This window comes from Cnephaeus nilssonii (assembly GCF_951640355.1).
Source record: "Cnephaeus nilssonii genome assembly, chromosome: 2".
Taxonomy (NCBI): Eukaryota; Metazoa; Chordata; class Mammalia; order Chiroptera; family Vespertilionidae; genus Cnephaeus; species Cnephaeus nilssonii.
In genome coordinates this window covers 34,828,947-34,850,328 of record NC_137073.1, presented here as the reverse complement: position 1 = coordinate 34,850,328, position 21,382 = coordinate 34,828,947, and the positions used below count along the sequence as shown (strand labels likewise).

At 43.0% G+C, this 21,382-nt stretch overlaps 1 protein-coding gene across 17 annotated transcripts in view; it reads left to right on the top strand.

Moving 5' to 3' along the window:
• Nucleotides 1-21,382, top strand: part of CUX1 (cut like homeobox 1) — a 353,788-nt gene that overhangs the window by 206,571 nt on the left and 125,835 nt on the right. For all 17 annotated transcript variants that reach the window (XM_079786418.1, XM_079786417.1, XM_079786416.1 and 14 more), the window contains 4 exons: nt 7,750-7,887; nt 12,278-12,401; nt 15,852-15,928; nt 17,263-17,329. In XM_079786418.1, the coding sequence (XP_079642544.1) occupies nt 7,750-7,887; nt 12,278-12,401; nt 15,852-15,928; nt 17,263-17,329 (406 nt within the window). The remainder of the gene's footprint in view (nt 1-7,749; nt 7,888-12,277; nt 12,402-15,851; nt 15,929-17,262; nt 17,330-21,382) is intronic.

Below are 21,382 nucleotides of genomic sequence, written 5' to 3'. Positions count from 1 at the left end.
TCAAATAATAAAATACTACTTCACATACAATGTGAGAATGTATTTATAATACACTTCTATTTTCTCCCTCCTGTCCTTTGTGTACTGTTATTTAACTTCTAAATATGTTTTAACACTACAATACATTATACTATTTTTTCTCTTAAATAGTCAGTTATCTTGTAATGAAATTTAAAATGAGAAAAATAGTATTATACCCATATATTTACAATTTGGGTGTTGTTTATTCCTTTGTGTAGATCCAGGTTTCCATCTAGCAGCATTCTCTTTTAAAATCATTTCCTTTAAAATTTCTTATAGTGTACTACTAGGTACACTGGCAATGCATTCTGCCAGCTTTTGTTCAATTGAAACAGTAAAATCTCTACCTTGTCCTCATATTGGGAGGCTATATTTTGTTGGGTATAAAATTGTATGTTGGTAGTTTTTGTTTTGTTTCCTTTTTCCTCTCAGACAGGAGGTCTCCAGTTAATCTTTCTTTTTCCCCCTATATAATGACTAGAGGCCCAGTGCACGAAATTTGTGCATGGGGGGCAGTCCCCTCAATCCAGCCTGCACCCTCTCCAATCCGGGACCACTCGGGGGATGTCCGACTGCCAATTTAGGCCCAGTCACGGGGATCGGGCCTAAACTGGCAGTCGGATATCCCTCTCACAATCCTGGACCGCTGGCTCCTAATCGCTCACCTGCCTGCCTGCCTGGTCGCCTCTAACTGCCCCCCCTGACGGCCTGGTCACCCCTCACCTCCTCCCCCCCCACCCCCCCCACCCCCGCCGCCAGCCTAGTCACCCCATGCAGCCTGCTGTTCAGTCATTTGGTCATCCCTCACTAACCCCCCTGCCGGCCTGGTCGCCCCACGCAGCCTGCTGTTCAGTCGTTTGGTCGTCCCTCACTAACCCCCCTGCTGGCCTGGTCGCCCCACGCAGCCTGCTTATTCAGTTGTTTGGGCGTCCTTCACTAATCCCACTGCCAGCCTGATCATAGGCAGCCATCTTGTGAGGGCATGAGGGTTAATTTGCATATTACCTCTTTATTATATAGGATTCTTCTTTTTTCTGGCTTTTAAGATTTTCTCTTTATTCTTGTTTTCAGCAATTAGATTTTGCTTATCTGCATTCTTTGTACTTAACCTGCTTGGATTTTGTTGAATTCCTTGGATTTTTAGATTTATAGCTTTTACCAAATTTGGAAATTTCACCAGGGTTTCTCCAAATACACTTCTAGTACCTTTCTGGGACGTATATTAGATAGTTTTATGTTGTTTCACAGGTTGCTGAGGTTTTAGTAACTTTTTTCTCCAGTCTCTTCTCTATGCCTCTGTTCAGACAGTTTCTATGACTCTCTTTGAATTCACTATTTTTCTTTTGCAGTGTCTAAGCCAGTCTAGGGAGGTGTTTTTGTTTTTTTCTTTCATTTTAGATAGTGTATTTTAAGCCCCAGCATTCCATTTGACTTCTTTATATCCTCTTTCCTTATTGTGTTTTTCTTTAAATCCTTGAGTATGCTATAGTAGCTATTTTCATCTTTGTCAACCACTCCCATTATCTGTTGTCATTTCTGGTTTTGTTTTTATTAACTGGTCCGTCCCCCCTGCACCCCCCTCCCCGATTATCCTTCTTCTTTGCATGTGTAGTAATTTTTTATTGGATGTTAGACATTGTAATTGTTAACTGGATTTTTTTTTTACTTTCTTAAGAGTGTCGAAATTTGTTTTGTCAAGTAGTTAAATTACTTTGCAGATCAGCTTGATCATTCTAAGGCTTATTTTTAAGCTTTTAGGGGATGGATCTGGAGTAGCCTTTACTTTAGAGTTAATTTAGACCTTCATTTTGGTGTGGACCTTCTGGTGTCTCTACTAAATTCCTTGCTATTCAACAAATCTCTCAACTGTGGCTGGTTACAACTCAAAAATCTCTTAACCCTCTGTGAACTCTGGACTTGTTCACTTAGGCCTTCCTTGTAGTTCTTTGCCCAGCCTTGGGTAGTTTCATCCTATGAAAATGTGTGCACCATGTCTTTTAGCAACAGACTCTTGATTACTCCTCTGCAGATTCCTCTAGCTCTTTCTCTGCATATCTTCTCCTTTCCATTACTGTGCTCTACAAATTCCAGATACCTCAGCCTCCCAATCTTCCATTCTCTATCTTCTCAACTCAAAAAAACCCATGCTGCCCTAGCCGTTTTGTCACAGTAGTTAGAGCATCAGCCCTCGGCCTGAAGGGTGGTAGGTTTGAGTCTAGTCAAGGGAGGTGCCTCGGTTGCAGGCTCCGTCCCTAGCCCCAGGTCGGGGTGCATGTGGGAGGCAACCAATGTGTCTCTCTGACATCAATGTTTCTCTGTCTCCTCCACTCTCTCTAAAATATCAATGGAAAAAATATCCTCATGTAAGGATTAACAACAACAAAAAGGACTTATGCTGTGCTTGGGTTCCCCCTTCCCTGTGCTGCAGTCTAGAAAGTGTTTCCTGGCAGAAAGTCAGGATGGTCATAGGTTCACCTCATTTATTTCCCTTCTCTCAGGGATCACTGTCCTGCTTTGCCAGTTGTCCAATAACAAAAATGGTTATTTCCTAGTTTGCCTAGTATTCTACTAATAGTTGTTATGGCCAGAGGGCAAGTCCAATACTGGCTAATTTGTCATGACCAGAAACAGAAATCTCCAAGTTTTGTTATTTTTATTCTTGATTTTAATGGATGTCATAAATGGCTGGAAAAGATAACTCACAAAGATACATAGATCCAACAAAAGCAGTACATTATTGGCTATCTTTATAAAAAGTTGGTTTATACTTTTGAAACCTGTGTACCAGTTATAAGATACTATTTGTTGAAATTCAACTAGTACATTTTGATTTTTCCTGATATTCAATTTTTCTTGCCAACTAGTCAGAAGATACTGTATTTTTCATATTAGTAATAAATTATTTGAAACTCCTTTTTGCATATATTTCATCAGGTTTGAGTTGGTTGGTAATAGGTAACGTTTATTGAGTGTTAACTCCATACCTGGTAGTTTTCTAATTGTATGCACATATTATCTTTTGTAATTAAGTATTAAGTAACTTGTCTAAAGTTGTACAGCCAGTTAAATGGCAGAGCTGGAATTTGAACACATGCAATCTGCCCCATACTCTAAACCATTATGCATACTCTCATATAAGAGACATTGAGACATTTTTGAAGAGGATGTTGTCTTTGCTCAAAAGTTTATATAATGATGGGAAATTTTCCAAATGTCCACTTTTAGAATGTTCTTACTATAGATGAATTTCTTTCAAGAAGTAATAATTTTCCCACTAAGTATTAAAACATCACATGGACTTCAAAGACATAGTTTATGTTGGTGTGTTGTTGTTGTTTTAATGTTGTCAGACAACATATGACTGATAGCCATCTGCTGTCACAGAATGGGCAGCTAATTTGGAACACTTAACTTTTTAAAAGAAAATTGCATAACTTATCTTTAAGCTTAAAACTCTCAAATACTTTACAGCTAGAAAACCAACAGACTTTTTTGTGGTTCAAAGAATTGCAGTTTTTCTTTCTCATGCCCCAGTCACTTGTCTTGCCCCAGTCCTATTCTCTGATGATTTTTCCCATCAGCAGTGGAATTGAATCCAGACTCTGTCCTCTGGCTTTCTTCAGCATTGTATTTTTATGAGACTGATGTGCTGCTACCTACTGCACTAACAGGATACCTCAGATAAAGTATTTTCAGCTCTAGGATTCTATTTTATTCTTCTTCACATATTCTATTTCTCTCCCTGATTATGCTCATATTTTTGTTTAATCTTTGAGCATGGGCCTTCCTCCCTGACCACTTGGGCTTTGCCACTCTCCTTCCCTTTGTTGCAGCCTTACCAGCTTCTCTCTACCTTGAATATCCACGTTCACATCCCTTTGCAATGCTGTCTCCTCTGCCCAGGATCTTCCTGTATCTCCCCTTCACCATCCAGATCCCCATTCAGTGTCACCTCCTCCCAGAGACCCTCCCTGTCAGCCTGTCTCCGGTACTCATTCCCCATTCTCCACACCCTGTTTTCTCTCTTCCTCATGCTTGGCAGTCCTTAAAAGTATTTTATTTATTTTGCTTTTTGTCCATATCCCTCACTTCAGAATGTCAAGTCTTTGAGAGCAAGGTTTTGTTTTCTTCACCATCATGTCCCCCCAGCACCTAGAACAGTCCTGATGTCACAGAATGTGTCCTTGAGTGCCAGCAGTAGACTGCACTGTGCCTGGCGCTTCCCTGCTCCTTTTCCCCCTAAATGCTGCATCTTCTTCATGGACTGACTGCCACACAGTCTCCACGGGTCTGAACTCTTTGTCTCCTATTTTACAAAAAGTCTACTTTTCCCAGTTTCTCTATCTGGAGTGGGTCATTTACTCATGTGGTCCATCCTGTTTTACCGTTGATATTCATGAACATGGTTTATCTATACTGTGAAGCTGGTACCAGCTGACATAGCCGAGTATCCATCCTAGTACCTCACTTGGGCCTTACCCAGAGCAGAAAGATGCTTAGGAAATACTTGTTAAATTAGGACTTGAAGAAACAGAATAATTCAGTTGGCTACTAGTTCAGGAAGCAGAAATCTTCATTAGAATTTTGCATACTTGTTTGCCTCAGTGACTTCTCTCCTCTCCCTGTTTCTTGGATGAGGAGCCAGCACCAGACATATTGCAGAGCCACCTCCCCCAACCCGGATTGGGATGTCTGGAATTAATGAGGTAATGTTACATGTACTTAGGAGAAGGTGCTGAATGAATACAGGTGACTGTGTTATTGTTCATTGTAATTATGTTCTTTGGGTCCTGTGTTGCATAATGAGCTCTGTAGTGCCTCGATGGGTGTTTTAGGAATTAACTATTAGATGATTGTAAAACAAATTGCAAGTTTGTCACATTGGGTGGATGGAACTGGCAATAAAGCCTGTTGAATTGGAGGAGGCAGGGAAGACAGGTGAGGGTTTTGTGTGTTCCTGTTCCACATATGGGTGTGTTCTCTTGCCTCCCCCAGACAATTCTCTAATTGAGCTGCTGAGATCGGAGGCTTGTGATGCTCAGAATAAGGCCTAACAATACTTGTGTGGGGTTTAAATAGCATTGGAAATCATTAACGAGACAAAAAAGCTATGATTTCCCCTAGATTAACATGCAAGTTGGGGTTTGGCATGCCGAAAATCGTTGTTTTGGTCTCTAGTCCAAACACGCTAGAGTCATTATATTGTCATGTGGTAATTAGCTGTTCCTTTAATGCAGGTAATAAAAATTAAGCCTAAGAGGTACTTTAGCAATGCCTTTTACATAATCCAAAACAAGATTCAAATGCTGCAGGCGTTTAGTCATTCAACTGTACTGTAGTAAAGTTTGAAGTTTAATGCATAGAGATGTTTGAACATTCAGTTCATTCTTTATTCTGTGACCAGTTTTGCTACTTAGGCATTAACCTTTAATAGTGTTAAATTAAATATACATGCCATAATGAATAATTATGAGATTGCCAGAATTTTCATTTACAATATAATGCTTTGAAATTTTCTCTAAAGGTCTAGTTACTATTCACTTGATAATATGCATGTTATTTTTATATGTCACTGAATTCCTTGCCGAATCAAATGAGGAAAGCTATTTTTTATTCAAAGCAGACACAGTGGGTCCTGGAATTTTTTTTTTTTAAAGGAATGGACTGGAAAAGTTGTCGACAGAAATTTTAGGGATGGATTGCAGTATACTAGCTTAGCTCTCTAAAGATATAATTTGTACTGGCAGTTGTGCTGGAAAGCCTACATGAACGAACACTAATAGAATTTTATACAGAGCAGCGGCTCTCCTCCTCAGTCTTTCCCTGACCTCTGTATCAAGTTCAGATTGTAGTTCTATGTGTAGGGGGCCGTGAAGGCATACAGTTTGTTTCCTTCAGGCCATTTGCCCAGTATGAGGTCACAGAGGAAGGGGGGACTAGTGAGGTGGTACCCTGGAAAATACTGAAATTAAAAAAAAAAAATACACCTGGAATGTTCTGAGTAATTCAATCTTTACTGTTGTTACTATTTCTACTTATAAAGAACTATCTTCCCTAAATAGCTTTTGAAATCTAATTTAATATAAATATTTTAATGCTGATTAAAATAATAATGAAAAGCCACAAATAAGAAAGTGATGTAGTCATAAACTGTATACACACACACAGAATAAATGCCCGGCAGCCAGAGGTTTCACATGATGGACAGCGTTGGCGTTAAACCCCACGCTCAGGTCCGCCGTTGTGCTGGACACATCCCAGTGCCCGCCTTTTGTAAACTCTGTGAAGACGTTGGCATCTCCGAGAGCTCCTGGCTCCTGGCAGACGCGTCGACTGAAACATGCGGATCTAGCCCTCATTTCCAGGAACCAGGGTGGTCTGAAAAATTAATGACTCTGGTATTTGAAAATTAAGTGAGCTCTTGAATATATACCCTTGTTGATCTGCTGCGCTCGGTGTTTAGCATTCCTCAACCAGAGACTAAATCCTTGCAGCCATTTCACAAGTGATGCTGGCGTCCATACCAGAAATATCTCCAATAATCTTTTCTGAGCCCCGCGGACTTGGGTATTCTGCTCTGACGGAGCAGGCGTTCCAGAGGAAGTGCTCCGCTGGTGCCAGCAGGTGGATTATGCGTGCCTTTTAGGCAGACGACGAAAAAATAAAGATAGAATGAACGCCAGAGAATGTTTAATGTCTCTCCATTTTGTGCCAACAGTCAATACATAAATTCCGTGTCTGCAATCTAATTTTAGATTAAAATCCAGTTTTTTGTAAGTAAATCTGATGGCAGATAGTATATTGAATTGGCCACAAGACCTCACATAACTGGCCCAGGTGCCATCTCCTGGTGTTTATACTGTAATTAGAGTGTGGTGGTCTCCTGGCTACCTGGCCCAATGGCCTAGGACGGGTCACTGTCACCTCGGGTTGGCTCCCCAGCTCACCTGACTCTTGTGAGTGTCCTTGGTTAGTAAAGGAGGATTGTGACGGAAAGTGAGCATGTCCTACTTATTAACTCCACTCCATCGGGATCTTCCTTGTTGGAACAACAGTCACTTGGAGTTAACAGACTTGGGTTCGAGTTCTCTGTCCACTAACTAGCCGGGAAACCTTGACAAGTCACTTGGCTTCCTGAGCTTTAGTTTCCACTTCTGTGAAAGGACTAATACACATCTTGCCTTTCTTTTCCAGTATTATTGTGAGACTCAGAAGAGAAAATGTCTGTAAAAGTGCTCTGTGGCAGTGAGGCACTCTCAGAGTATTAGGTGTTATTTCAACTTCATAAAAATTACTGTAAACGTGTGGCTTAGGCACCTCCCCACACACCATCGATTCTCCCATGCAGCTCTAGGTGCATGGATGATCTCCCAGGGTGCCTCTGCTTGCTGCTGCCACATCTCTCTTCTTATCAGCTCAAAGGTTCAGTGTCACTATGCCGGAGCAGGGGGCATATCCCAGTGAGTCGATAGCCATTTCACCCTCTTTGCTTTGGGGGCCCTGGGTTGAGTCTGTATACGCACACATCCTCTGTAGCAACAGAGAAGTGGCCCTAACCCAGCCATGGTGCTCCCCGGGACTCTGAAGGAGGTGGCAAGGCCCCATGTGCCCCAACTTCCGGCAAGTGGTAGCAGCCACAGGCTGGAGGTCTGCCTGAGCCTCGGTGTGACCATGAAGGTGGCTTGTCTGGGTCCAGAGTGGGCTGATGTGTGTTAACCTCTCGTGCAGATCCCGTGCCAGCCCTGGACCTCGGGCAACAGCTCCAGCTCAAAGTGCAGCGCCTGCACGACATTGAAACAGAGAACCAGAAACTTAGGGAAACACTCGAGGAATACAACAAGGAATTTGCTGAAGTAAAAAATCAAGGTTGGTGGAAGATGCATCTTTACTTGACGTTTTCTTGTCTTTTCTTTTTTTTAAATTGCCTTCCCCATCCTGTTGGGACTAGCTCTAATTGTAATATACGTCATAAAGTCAGGGTGGAGTAAGAACCATAATCGTTAAAGAGAGATAATAACAGTGCTTAGCTATTTGGAAGTAAAACTTTTCCTCTGCACAGTAACTACATCTGATTTTATTGCCCTGTGACGGGACTGATCAGGATTCTTGTAAAATTCTTCCTGTATCATCATGTGATAGGATCTGCCTTTTACAAGAATGATGTGTTGCCTGCGGGCGACACCTGTCAGAGATCCAGCTTATGATCAAAGGGTCACATACAGTAACTCATTTAATAATTGCTGCCGATACATTAAGGCTTTAGCCGCATCCTACAAGTCTGCATGCTTAAGCACTACTGTTTCCTTGTCAGCATCACCTATTCATTACGAATTTAATGAAAGAAAACGGCCTCTTGGTGTGGTTGCCCTGCCATCAACAAGACAAAAAGGGCAAAAATTGCCTGGCTTTTCCTGTCAGGGAAGAAGAAAGAAATCGTTTCTGTACCTAAAATCCAGATGTGCTCAGATTCAGGGAGCCCTATGACGTCCTCTTCTTGACGAAAAAGCACAGCCCTGTCTGACGGGAGCTGCAGGTTTTTCAGGCAGCTCCAAGGAGACATGCAGTCTGTTGGTTTTTGTCTGGGGTTTGGGTGAGCAGGAGCTAGAAAGGAAAGTTAAACCACTTTGGTGACCTCCTCGGAGTGGCCTTCTGTTTAATATTCTCTGAGAGTTGGATAAAGAATTAACTGATGAAGATGTTTTAAAGTGTCCTTGGGCTTTGAGCCCATTGAAGACAGGCTTGCGAGAAGGGATTGTCCACGAAAAGGATCCAGGAAAAGACTATGATGAGCAGCTAGAAGGTACAGGCCTGGGCAGTGTGGGCAGCAGTCCCATGGATCCCCTTCCTCGGGGGACTAGAGGTGGGAGACAGCTAAGATACCCCCCCCCGACACACACACACACACACACACACACACACACACACACACACACAGAGCAGTCCCATGGGTCCCCTTCCTCAGGGGACTAGAGGTGGGAGACAGCTAAGATACACACACACACACACACACACACACACACACACACAGCAGTCCCATGGGTCCTCTTCCTCAGGGGACTAGAGGTGGGAGACAGCTAAGATACACACACACACACACACACACACACACACACACCACCCCCATCTGGTGCCATGGGGAGCGGTGAGTCATTAAGACTCAGGGACAGCCTTGTCCTGCTGGGAAGTGAGGTGTTGGACTTACTAGGCTGGGATCTGGATGGGAGAAGGTGCTGCCTTTCCCCAGCAGGAGTTGTTTCTTTTCAGAACCACCCAAATGCTCAGGTGAAAGATAATCTGTAAAAAAAAGAAAAGAAAAGAAAGCAGATTCAGCAGGGGTGGGACAGGATGGAAACTTTACAAAGGGGTACAAGAAAACTGTTGGGATGATGGAAAAGCTGATTATTTTGATTCTGATGATGGTTTCAGGGGTATATACAAATGTCAAAATTAAATAGAAAAGAAAGATAACCTGTAAATGCACACACCTGGGTTGTAGCCCTACCCAAAAGGAATGAACGTTGTTTTTTTCCCATCCAGTGACCTCTAGCATCTTACTCTTGGTGTTTATTTTCATTCTGTTTTGTTGGAGGATGGTGAGGTGCTGGTATCCTTCCCCCCAGCCTTGCTTCGTCAGTGCCTCCTTGCCCAGCAAGGACAGCAACTGAGAGTGAAATGTTCTGCTCCCCAAAGGCCCCACCTGATGGGTGTTTGTAAATGAAATAGTATATTATTTAGTCAGCGACTTAAGGACAAAGGCACCGGGGGTGTACAGGCCAAGTTTGAGTCCCTTCGTTGCCGCTACTTAGCTGTGTGACCTTGATCAAGGGATCTCACCTTGTGATGAGCCTCATTTTCTTGGGTGGGGGATTCTCACACTAACCGCATACGATTGTTACAGGTAAAATGAGATGCTGGTGAGACACTTATTGATGTCCCTGACTCTCAGTAAAGATCAGCTGCTCTTATGGAACACTGTTGTTGATTTCTAGAACCCCCCCCCCTTCTTTATTTATTGACAGTAACAGATTTTCCAACCTCCAGAAAAATGTTAAGTTCCTCTCTTTCCTTCCCAATATAAAAATGATTTTAATTTGGAAGGGTTGGGGTGCATGTCACTTGTTTTAGTCATCACAGCCATATTGTAGATTGGTAAAAAGTTAGAGCAGGATGGGAATTTATTATGTGCTATAATTCTTCCCCGCATTTAAAGATGAGTAAGTTGGGGCCCCAGCCATAGCCAATGAGAACAGAGCACTTCAGTGCCCTTTCTGCCACACTATTCTCTCTCCTCACCTGCTCACATGTAGGGGGTCCTGCTGGGCACCCCCAGGAGCATGTTCTGGAAACAGACCTGTATACAGGAGGAGGACCAGAGTCAGAGGCTCAAAGACAAGTCAGCCCTGGACTTAGGCTCAGCCGATCAGTGAGCTGCCCACCTGGGTTGGGAAATAGCAAAGAGACCTCATTAGATGGAGTGGGAGCCCCCACCCAGTGCCCCAGTGTCCCCTGGAAGGAGCATAGATGTGCCACACTGAGAAACCCATTAGAATAAGCACTGGGGTCCAGGGGCTGAACAGATATTTCCAACCAATTGTTAGAGGCAGAAATTCTATATGTTTGCATGGACCATTGACTTACAGAATGTGCAAGTGTTTTCAGAGGTGACTTTGGCCCTGTCGGTGTGGCTTGACAGTAATGGGAACCACTAACCATAGTGCTCACAGAGCATTTCTTTCAGGCCCGGAATAACCAGTCCAAAAGGCAGAGAGCCCCCTGTTCTTCTTTCAAATGCCCTGACAGGATCACTAGTTTTAACTCCCTCTCTCTTCCTCTAAGGAGAACCATCTGGCTTCCACTTAATAAAAACGGCCAATTTCTTCTTTTAACCAAAGAGCCTTTAGCTTTTACCTACTAAGCCACATAAATACTAAATGCCCAGTTGCTGCACTGCTGCCTTGCCCAGCATGTCTGTGCTGCTCAGGCAGTAAAGGGGACATGAGTTGTCACCTGAAGGAACAGGGGCCACCAAGCAAGCTCTTACTTGGGCAAAGATCTGGCAGGTGGCATTATCCCATGAGCCTGGAGCCCCATGGTCACAAGCCCTGTCTGGGCCTCACCCTGTCGGCCCAGCCTCAGCTCCTTCATTCATTATGACTCGGCCATTTCCAGAGCACCCACCTGTGCCAGATGCTGGGGCCACAAAGAGCCTCAGCTTTTCCTTCTAAGAGATGGGTTCATGCAAGAGCTCCTTTCTCCTTGGAGTCGGGACCACAGTGCTCTGCCAGGGACTGTTCAGCACACAGGGAGGAGGTATCTGTGGGAGGGAGCATGTCGAGTGGTCCTGCCCTAGAGCCACCACTGCTCTGAGTTAGGACCCTGCCCCGTTCATTACATCTACTTTGGTGTTCCCATTTTGGGTAACTGAAGTGACAACTGTAAACATGGCATCCCTGGTGGGGGATCCCTCATGGCATCCCTGGCCTGAGCTTTCCAGGGCTGGCCTGCCCTCCCAGGGGGGCCTATGTCCTGAGCCTGGAACTGCAGGGCTCCTTCTTTGCCCAGCACCACTACCCACACCCTTGATCCTCACCCTCCCTCCAGTGCAGCTCCCCCAGGCCCTGTTTGTCTGCTCTGCACACACAGCCTTAGTCTGTCAGACTCTGGCCTCGGTGGAGGGTGCCCTCTGCACCCAAGCTGCAAGGTGGGTCCTTTTCAGCCAAGGAGATGCATGTTGTATCTACTTAGCACACTCCATGTTTCATCACTGTGACATGGCAAAGGTGTGCCCACAGCCAGGCAGGCCTGCAGACATAGTGACTTCGGCTAAGACGGCATCTTCCAAAATGTGCACATAATTATGAACTGTTTTCTTTGTAAGAAAGTACTAAAACCCACACTAAAACATTATTAATTTTCCTCAGTAGAGGACTAATTTAAGACTCATCAATAAGATGTTATATTTTACCATTGATTCCCCCTCCTTTTTTTTTAAGTTGTATTAGAGAAACCATAGCTCTTCTTCCCAGCAAAATCCATTGATCCTCCTCAACCTAAACGTTTAAAGTTCAATTTAACATTTAGGGAGTAAAAGGTCTCTGAAGGGACTCATAACCATTGATTTTGTGTCAGAGTTGAAGAGCTAAAGTTTAAAACACACCGATCCTACTCGGTTACAAAAGCCTGTATATATAGCCACACAGAACTGTGCTTCTCTTACTGTAGTTTTTTTTCTTTCTTTTTTTCTTTCTTTCTGCAGAGGTTACGATAAAAGCACTTAAAGAGAAAATCCGAGAATATGAACAGACTCTGAAGAACCAAGCTGAGACTATAGCTCTCGAAAAGGAACAAAAGTTACAAAATGATTTTGCAGAAAAGGAGAGGTGAGCATGTGTTGGGGTTTGCAGGTACTGACATAATGTTTTACATCTAAACTTCACATGACAAGACAGTTTTTAAAATGTACCTGTGAAATATGCCCAGGAGTAAACCAAAATCCTAGGGTCTCTAGGGAAAATTATTTGAAAACTAAAGGTGTCCCTTATTCTGTAATGGGTGAGACTGCCTTGAGTGAAATGTATCAGTCTTTTCCCACTGGGGGACCGTCTCAGTCAGTGTGTCTGTCCAGGCCATGCATGAACTGTGTGTGGTTGGCACATGGCGACTGTACATCTTTTCATTACCTCATAGTGCTTCATAGATCAAGGAGCTGATGTCAGTAAAATATGTTCATGAACTATCCAACTGCTGTGAGTTTTAGATCTCGGATCGCCTACTCCACCCAAAACATTTCTACCAATAGTGAGCTGGTTGTCACTATTGTGATGATTTAATGAAAGTTAGATTTCTTATAAAAACTGTAATAGGACATAAGTTGGAGTTTTAGAACTCTGGTGAAATATAGATTTTCTGTTTTAAAACTATCATGAAATGAGTGTATCCATTAACAAAAGGGAGTAAATGTGTGGTTTCAAGTGAGAATCCCGGCCTAATGTTGTGTCCGGTTGACTTTGAGCGCAGGTTCTTGCACTTTCATACGATGAGCTCAATGAAGATGGGTATCACTGAGGACCCTGGAGTACTATTAAGCTGGCTTCATTTAGGAAAGAAGAAGAATGCCCACTCCACTCCCTAGTGCCTGCTCTGCACCCACCAGGCCCTCTTGGAACATATTGCTGAGTCCGGAACAAAGTGGGCATCTCATTTTACAGATGGAGAAACTAGGCCTCAGCTTAGCTGCTCTCCCACCTAGTCAGCCTGAGGTGGGACCAGGGCCTGATCCACACTGCAGGCCTGGCCTCCCTGTGCTCAGACTGGCTTCAAAATCCTCACTTCAGGGCCAAGGCCAAGCCCAACTCTACATAGGGATGCTGCACCCACACTGCTGGGAGATCGGAGCTGGGTGCAGCCCCAGAGAAGTCGGGACTCTCAGAGATGAGTGGACTCTTAATGCCTCCTAGCAAAGCACTTTTTACCCAAAGAAATAGCTCACCATGTTATTGCTAATGGGGGGAGGCGAGGTGTAAGCAATTGAAACGCTTGCCAATGAGAAGTGGGTCAGTAAAAGATGGGCCATCCCTAACTGGAACATTATGCAGCTATTAAAATAATAGTTACATAGAATTTGTAATAACAGAAATATGTCCAGCATAATATAAAGTGAAAAATGCATGATAAAATATTATGGACAGTGTGAGCCCATCTGCATAGAGCAAACTTATATATTACAAAAGTATGGAAATAAACTTAATATGGCAATTTAATATTTTTATGTTGACTTTTCAAGTTAGGGAAAAGGATTTATTCTATTAAAAGATGTGAATAACTGACTGACCACTGAGGGTGGAGGACAAAGCTAGATCTTTACCTCATTCTTTACATGAAAAAAAATTGAAACGGATCTAGGATTTAAATAATAATGATTAAATCATTTGCATATTGAAAGAAAGCTTAGGCAAATACTTTGTTCTTAATAATTTTGGAGTGGAGAGATCTCTGTAAGCATAAAAGGAAAATTAGGAAGTATGTGAAAATGTGAGCAATCCATTTTCATTACTTAAAATTTAAAACCTTTTTAAAAACAAATACCAATAGACAGCATTTTTCAAGCATCGAGACTGGGAAGAGGTATTAGCACCACATAAGAAAAAGGACTAATTTTCTTTATATACAAAGAATTAATAAGAAAAAAGCAGCACCACAAAAAATGGGCAAAGGTGATAAGCAGACAGTTCATACAAACAGAAATGCTCAGCTTTACGCAGCAGTAAAATTACATTTAGTTTTATTCAGTGTTGGCATAAGAAAACAGACTCTCACATACTATTGAAGGGAGTTTACTTGGTGAGGTTTGTTTTGTTGGGAAGTTTCTTGACATCTATCTAAACAACAACAAAAAAATTTGCACATACCTTTTGATCATTATTATCTAACAGTTGCCCTCTCAGAATTATGCAACAAATCTACCTGATGATCACTGCAGAATTATTTGGTGGGAAATAAAAGATAAACAATCTAATTGCTTACATCAATTACTTAATAAGCATAAAGAAGAACTATATATGTTGGAGTAGAATATCTCCAAAGTATGGAGATAAGTAAAAAGGCAAGCTTCAGAATACCCTGTGTGCTGTCATCCCTTTTGTCCTAAAAGAAGGGGCAGGCAGTGTATGTAATATATACTGCAGTATACTACATGTGAGTGCATATCAAACTATAGTATATTACATACGAGTTTATATTTCAAAATATTAGATATGAGTGTATATCACACTACAGTATTAACATGTAAATGTATATTACACTATAGTATATTACATATGAGTATATATTACACTGCAGTATATTGCATATGAGTTTACATTACACTATAGTAAATTACATCAGTGTATATTACATAGAGTATATTGTATATTATATTTCTGTACACGTAGAAAAATTTTAGAAGGCTGTGAAAGAACTCTATATGAGGAAGAAACAGAACTAAGGAAGGAAAAGGGCATTTTACCTTCGTGCTCTTATAATATTCATATTTTGGGTTTTTTGTTTGTTTTTAACTCAGGGCATATATTAGTTTTATAATTGAAGTATGTGAAAATATGAGCAATCCATTTCCATAGGTGATGGAAATTTGGGTGCTTTTTTAAAACTGTCATTTCTACTTTTCTGTATTCCCAGATTTATTATTATGAGAGCATGTGTTATATTCATATGATATAAAAATAATAAACTTATTTTTGGAGAATTTTCTGCAGATTAGGAGGAAGGAATGTTATTTATTGACCAGGGAATTCGTTTGGAGATCATGGGAAATGTAAATATGTGGAATGTAGTTTAAAACATTCAGTATTTCCCATTAGGTATTGCAGTTGCATTCGCATTCCATTATAACAAAAATGGAACAGCTGTCACATCTATTTAGTACATCCTTTATTCCAACAAATTCCTTCATTGTGTCAGCAAAATGTAGATGTATCATTCTTCTTGGGCTAACTTCAGAAAACAATAAGTGCATGATGATGATTTTTTTAATATCTGGCATTTCAGAACCAATTACATTTAGGATAACCTTCTACATTAGTTACCACCCATCAAGTCCCACAAAATGCACACTTCACTTTATGTAACATGTGGGTATAAAGTTGGGTAGTAGAAGATCATCAGTAAGTGAGCTCCTCAGTGCTCATGGCATGACAAGTGATACCCGATCATGTGCCTGTCGCTGGCTGTATGTGTTACGGTGAAGGTAGCTGATCATCTTCGCTCCAAAACACACAAGGTGTTTATGTTAGTAAACAAGATGACCAATTTGGCTTTCTTCTCTTCCTTTTCAGAAAGCTGCAAGAGACACAGATGTCCACCACCTCAAAGCTGGAAGAAGCGGAACACAAAGTTCAGACTCTGCAAACAGGTGTGATATTCTTCATGCTTGTCAAGTTGATGCAGGGAAGACTGACATGGGGGAAGTCTGGTCAATCTCCAGGTCTCCCCAGGCCCCTCTGCTGTCTGTTGCCGTGGTGAGCCCGGAGGAGGAAGGGAACCCACGCTCTAGAATGCCCGTAGAGCCCCCAGCTTCTCCACCTTGACTCCTGTTAGTCACCCACCCACACTGAGCTGTTAATGTCGAGGTGGGAGGATCTGAATTACATTTCATCCTTTCCACAAGCCATTCTTTCTTCCTGCTCTTTTTCCAACAAACTCATCTAAATCACCAAACTGTCAAGGACTGACATTTCATTTGGAACAATATTAGGAAAAGAAAAACTTATTTCTACCCTAGTGAAGTTAAGGAGAACAGAAATAACAGACCTTTAAAATGTAAAAGATAGCAAAAAAGGTTATGCTAAATTTTTTATTACTTTTTTTCTTTTTATTCTGAGGGAAACAGCACTATATATTTAATTTAAATGGGAAAATAATCACAACAAACTTAGCAGACAATGAAGAAAACTCAAAATATATAAAGACTACCTACAAATCATAAAAGTAGATAAACAGTCAGTAGAACAGTGGGGTAAGGATGTGAACAGGCAATTTGCAGAATAAATACACATGGCTGATACACGTGAAAAAATGTTAATAATTTTTAATAGTCTGGGATATGCTAATTAAATCAGTGAATGATTATTTTGCCTAGCAGACTGTCAAACATTTTTAATTGATAGTCTTTGGTGTTGGTGAGCGTATAGAAGAATAGTCACAGTCAGAGTATTAGTGGGAATGTAATTTGCCTGTTGGGAGGCCAGCTGGTGGTATTGATCTGCAGTTGGAACGCCAAAGCTCCTTACCCCAGCCCCTCACTTCTAGGCATGCTACCCGAGCTAATTGTTACTGATAAAGGCAAGTCTCAGGAAGTACTTGTATCATCCTATTTTGGGGGGATGGAAAATAGATAGATACATGTACAGCAAAGCATGTCAAACACGGGCCAAATAAATGAGGCATGCGGCCCACGGGCCGTGAGTTTGACATGCTTGATGTACAATGATATGGAATATTTTTAAACAACAAAATATATTTAAAGGGAGGAAATCTAAACACTAATATAACCAGGGGTGATCTCTGAGGAGGTGCATGGGATGAGATAAGGTGGAAGTGAAAGGCGATTTTCTATTCCATTCTAAATACTTTTGTAATTTTTTACTCTTTTGAAATGAGAATCTGTTACTTGTATACTGTTCCTTTTTAAACTTAATTTAAACAATTAGTGTCTTATGTTATGGTTTTACGTCCTCTTCCTTTCAGCCCTTGAAAAAACTCGAACAGAATTATTTGACCTGAAAACCAAATATGATGAAGAAATTACTGCCAAGTAAGTCTCTGCCTGGCTTCCTCCATCTGCTCGTTTGGTCAGGTCTCACCTGATTTTGCCAGACCATGAAAGCTTTCCCCTCTTCTCCCTTCTGTCTGTTGGCTTTGCAGAGTGGTTCAGGGTTTAGAAGGGGCTTGGCCTCTGGAACTGCTGTAAGGAATGCAGTGTTATTCCCATGAGTTGCTTGTGTCAGTTTAATACCCAAGCTCTGGTGCTCGCAGAACAATCCTACCACCTGAAACTTTTTTCCTTGATTTTTGTGAAGCCTGGTTAACACTGTGCCTTTTTCTCAGAAATTTTGGGACAAAACACATCACCTTTTACCTTTGCTAGAGTCCTCCATTCCCACACAGGTTTATTTGTTCAGTCACACCTTACAACACTGGGTGTCCCTTCGCAGACACATACATAGTGAATGTGTACATTTGGGCATATATATCACACAAGGCTCTGTGAGAAGGAAATCAGTGTCTGCCATAGGATCACTTCTTGGTAGCCCACCCTCCATGCAGAACACCAGAAAAGAAGAAATAATTTTGACATAAATCAAGAAAAGTGAAGAAGTCACAGATTGTTCCTAGTCATGGCCTCCTCTACTTGAAGTCCAGACAGGCAATGCCAGGCTAGAGTTGAAACCACCTTTTCCTACTCTGGGAGCCTCTTAGAAAAGGCATCTCCTGCAAAAGCCCATGTGCCCCTGGCTGTGTCTCCCAGGTGGCCTATTCTGGGAAGAAAGTTCTGCTGTGCTCACTCACATAGGCCCTAGTGGGCTGGGGGAGGTGGCGTGGTGAGGGGGGCACTAAATAAAACACAGTTACTCCTGTGGATCTCAGTCATAAACCATTTTGAAAAACATTGCTTTGAGAGCGTTAGAAAAGTTCAACTTCCAGACTTGGCTGGTGTGGCTCAGTTAGTTGGGTATCATCCCGTGCACGGAAAGGCTGCCAGTTTGATTCCCAGTCAGGGCACATGCAGGGGTTGCAGGCTCAATTCCCGATAGAGGGCATGCAGGAATACTGTCCCTGGTTTAGATTCATCTCTTTTTTTCCTTATTGGGCTTCCAAAAGGCTGCATGGAAAATTTGTGTCCACGCAATTGGTTTGTTTTAGGGACTGAGGAGGAAACAGAGAACAGTCATCCAGTAAGGACTTAAATTTCCCTCTACTCTAAGGTTTTCATCTTCCCTGGGTAGGGAACATGGTGGCTGGGGAAGTGACTGGGAGACAGAATCAGAGAAGGGATGTCGTAGCCCCTGTCCCCATCCTCTTCTGGCCTCACTATAGGCCAGGCTAATGCTGGGAGTAATTCACTTCTCTCAACCAGAAAACTGTATCACAATGTATGGGGGTCAGTTGCTCATCATGAAAATACTTTGCTTTGGGACTGGCTGTTGTCACAAACTGCGGACAGGGTCATGGGTGCTCCTGGTGTGTGTTCCCTCCTGTGATCATAGCAGGAAATTCTCCAGTGATGAATAGAGAGGCAGGGTGTGGTGTGCATATGTGCACGTGTGCATGTGGAGAGAACAAGCCTGACAGAAACACAATATGCGTGACTCAAAAATAACAGGTCCCCTCATTAGTTCAGCAGACATTCCTGAAGGCCTCCTTTGTGCCTAGACCAGTGTTCGGCAAACCGCGGCTTGCGAGCCACATGCAGCTCTTTGGCCCCTTGAGTGTGGTTCTTCCACAAAATACCACGTGCAGGCGCTCACGTACAGTGCGATTGAAACTTCGTGACCCATGCACAGAAGTCGGTTTTCGGCCTGGGCGAGTCTATTTTGAAGAAGTGGTTCTAACACCGAGCCACACTCAAGGGGCCAAAGAGCCACATGTGGCTCTCAAGCCACGGTTTGCCGACCACTGGCCTAGACCAGTGCTGGGCTCTGAAAAGCCTGGGATAAAAGGCTCAAGAGAGAGAAAAGCCATTGCAATCCAGTGTGATCACTGCTGTAATAGAAAGAACGTTCATTATGACGGGCACCTGTGCCAGTCAGGGTCTCTGCAGAAGACAGGCAGCACACTCCAACCAGGGTAATCAGAGAGAGTTTAACAGCTGGACTGTTCGCTGTGGCATGTGCCAGGAAGGGGGGGAGGACACAGAATGCAGCATCCGTAGTGAGCACTGGCTGGAGTCCGCCATGCCCAGGTTTGAAGGGACCGCCTTGAGAGGAACTGGTGGCCTTTGGGAGGGTTGAGAAATCTGGCGTGACATCAGCACCCCGTGGACGTACCCTCCTCCCTTTCCCTGCCAGGAATCCTCGTGGCAAACTTAGAAGCCAGAGGGCAGCCCTTGGGAGATGGGGGAGAGGGAACTGGAAATGAGAATAGCGAGTGTCCGCAGCACAGGCCCAGCAAGAGCGAAAGGAAAGAATTGTCAAGGAAGCCTTCCTGAAGGGAGTGACATGTGATTGAGGTTGGAAGATGCGTCAAGATGAGGAGCTCCTGGAGGCCAAAGGAGGTAGTTCCTGGAGGCAGTTTGTGAAAACAGGCCAGCAAGGTTGCTCTTTGGAGGACCAGCCCGAAGTCCCGAATGGCTTCTCTGCAGAGTCAATGTGGGCATGATGGGTGCTGAGGGCTGGACTCAGGCTCACACAGGGACCCCGCATTTCCCAAATCAGAGATGGACAACTACTAACAAAAGGCAGCCGGGGGCCAAGCACTTACTGTAAATGGTTCCCAGAGTAAGTAATCCACAAAAAATGTAGAGAATGGACTGAGATAATAATTGCTACTTTCTTTTAACTTTGGAGGCAATTGCTTCAGTCTTTGAGATCCCACGTGAAGCTTCCCCCTCCGCATTCCTCTCCCCTTCTATTTTCTGGGAAAGGTTTGTCACTCTACCATCTGCTTCAGCCCCAACCTATGTGTATTATATTAGATTAGACAGCTTTTCGTTACATGTGAATATAAGCCCTCCAGGGGCAAATCTTTCACAAATGGTCTTAAAACATTTCAGAACAATTCATTGTATCTCTTGGAAAGGAAGGATTCTTATGTATTTGTTGACAGAAAATGTAGGAAGGGGGTTGGGGAGGCATGTGGGCTTTGGAGAACACTGATCTGGGAGTGGTTCATACAGGGCCACTACTCACTCTCCCTGTGTGACCTTGGACAAGCTCACTGACCTCTACATCTCTCTTTTCTCACCTGTACAATGGGTATAATAGTAGTCAAGGCATGGGGTGGTTGTGACGAGTTATGAGAAGGTGTGTGTGCAGCATCTAGCACCATCAGCAGTAGAAGCTATTCCTAGCAATCTTGCCGGAGGGCTTGGGGTGCTTTTCTGAAATTAGCAGACCTTGGAGAGCACTGACCTTGCTGGCATCATCTTGCCCATGAGATTTAAAGAGCATGGGTTGCCTCTGCCTCTGTGTCGCTGGAAGATGTCACTGGTGTGACCATCCCTCACCCCTATTTTGTAAAGAAGCCTGCAGGTCGAAGGCACCAGGGCTGTTCCAAGACCCCTGTTTATTGTGTACAGTCATCACCCTGCGTCAGCTGGGACAGCACGGGCTGACTGTGACGGCCACCACAGCAGTAAAGTTTTCCATGTGTAGGCTTGAAGCAAAATGTAATTAGCCTTTATGTGCAGAACAAGGACCCATTGATGAATACAGCTGGTCTTTGTTTGGTCCTGTCATTGAGAGTGGGAGGTAAAAGTGTTCTTCTTCATGTTTATTAATGCAAGATTCCTTAGACAAATGGCAAGCACAGTTTAATATTTGTTGGAACATAGCAGCGTTTGCCAGAACAGTTGTTGTGTAATGGGTTTGCAGGGTTTTAGATTATAACCATTTCTGGGTTAAATAAATGAATTATTTCTCTGCCCCCCTCCCCCTTTATTTTTAGTTTAAAAAGTACCTCCTTCTCAGGTGGTCACCCTGTGTACAGATCTTCCCACTTCTCTTAGAAAATAGAGAATTAGTACCTAATGACTTTAACTTGGAGATTCTAGCAAAGCAGAGTGGTGTGGAGTGGTTCCGGGTGGACTTAGAGGTGGAGAGAGGCCTGGCGCCATCACGCAGGCCCTCGTCTCTGCGCCTGTCTTTCA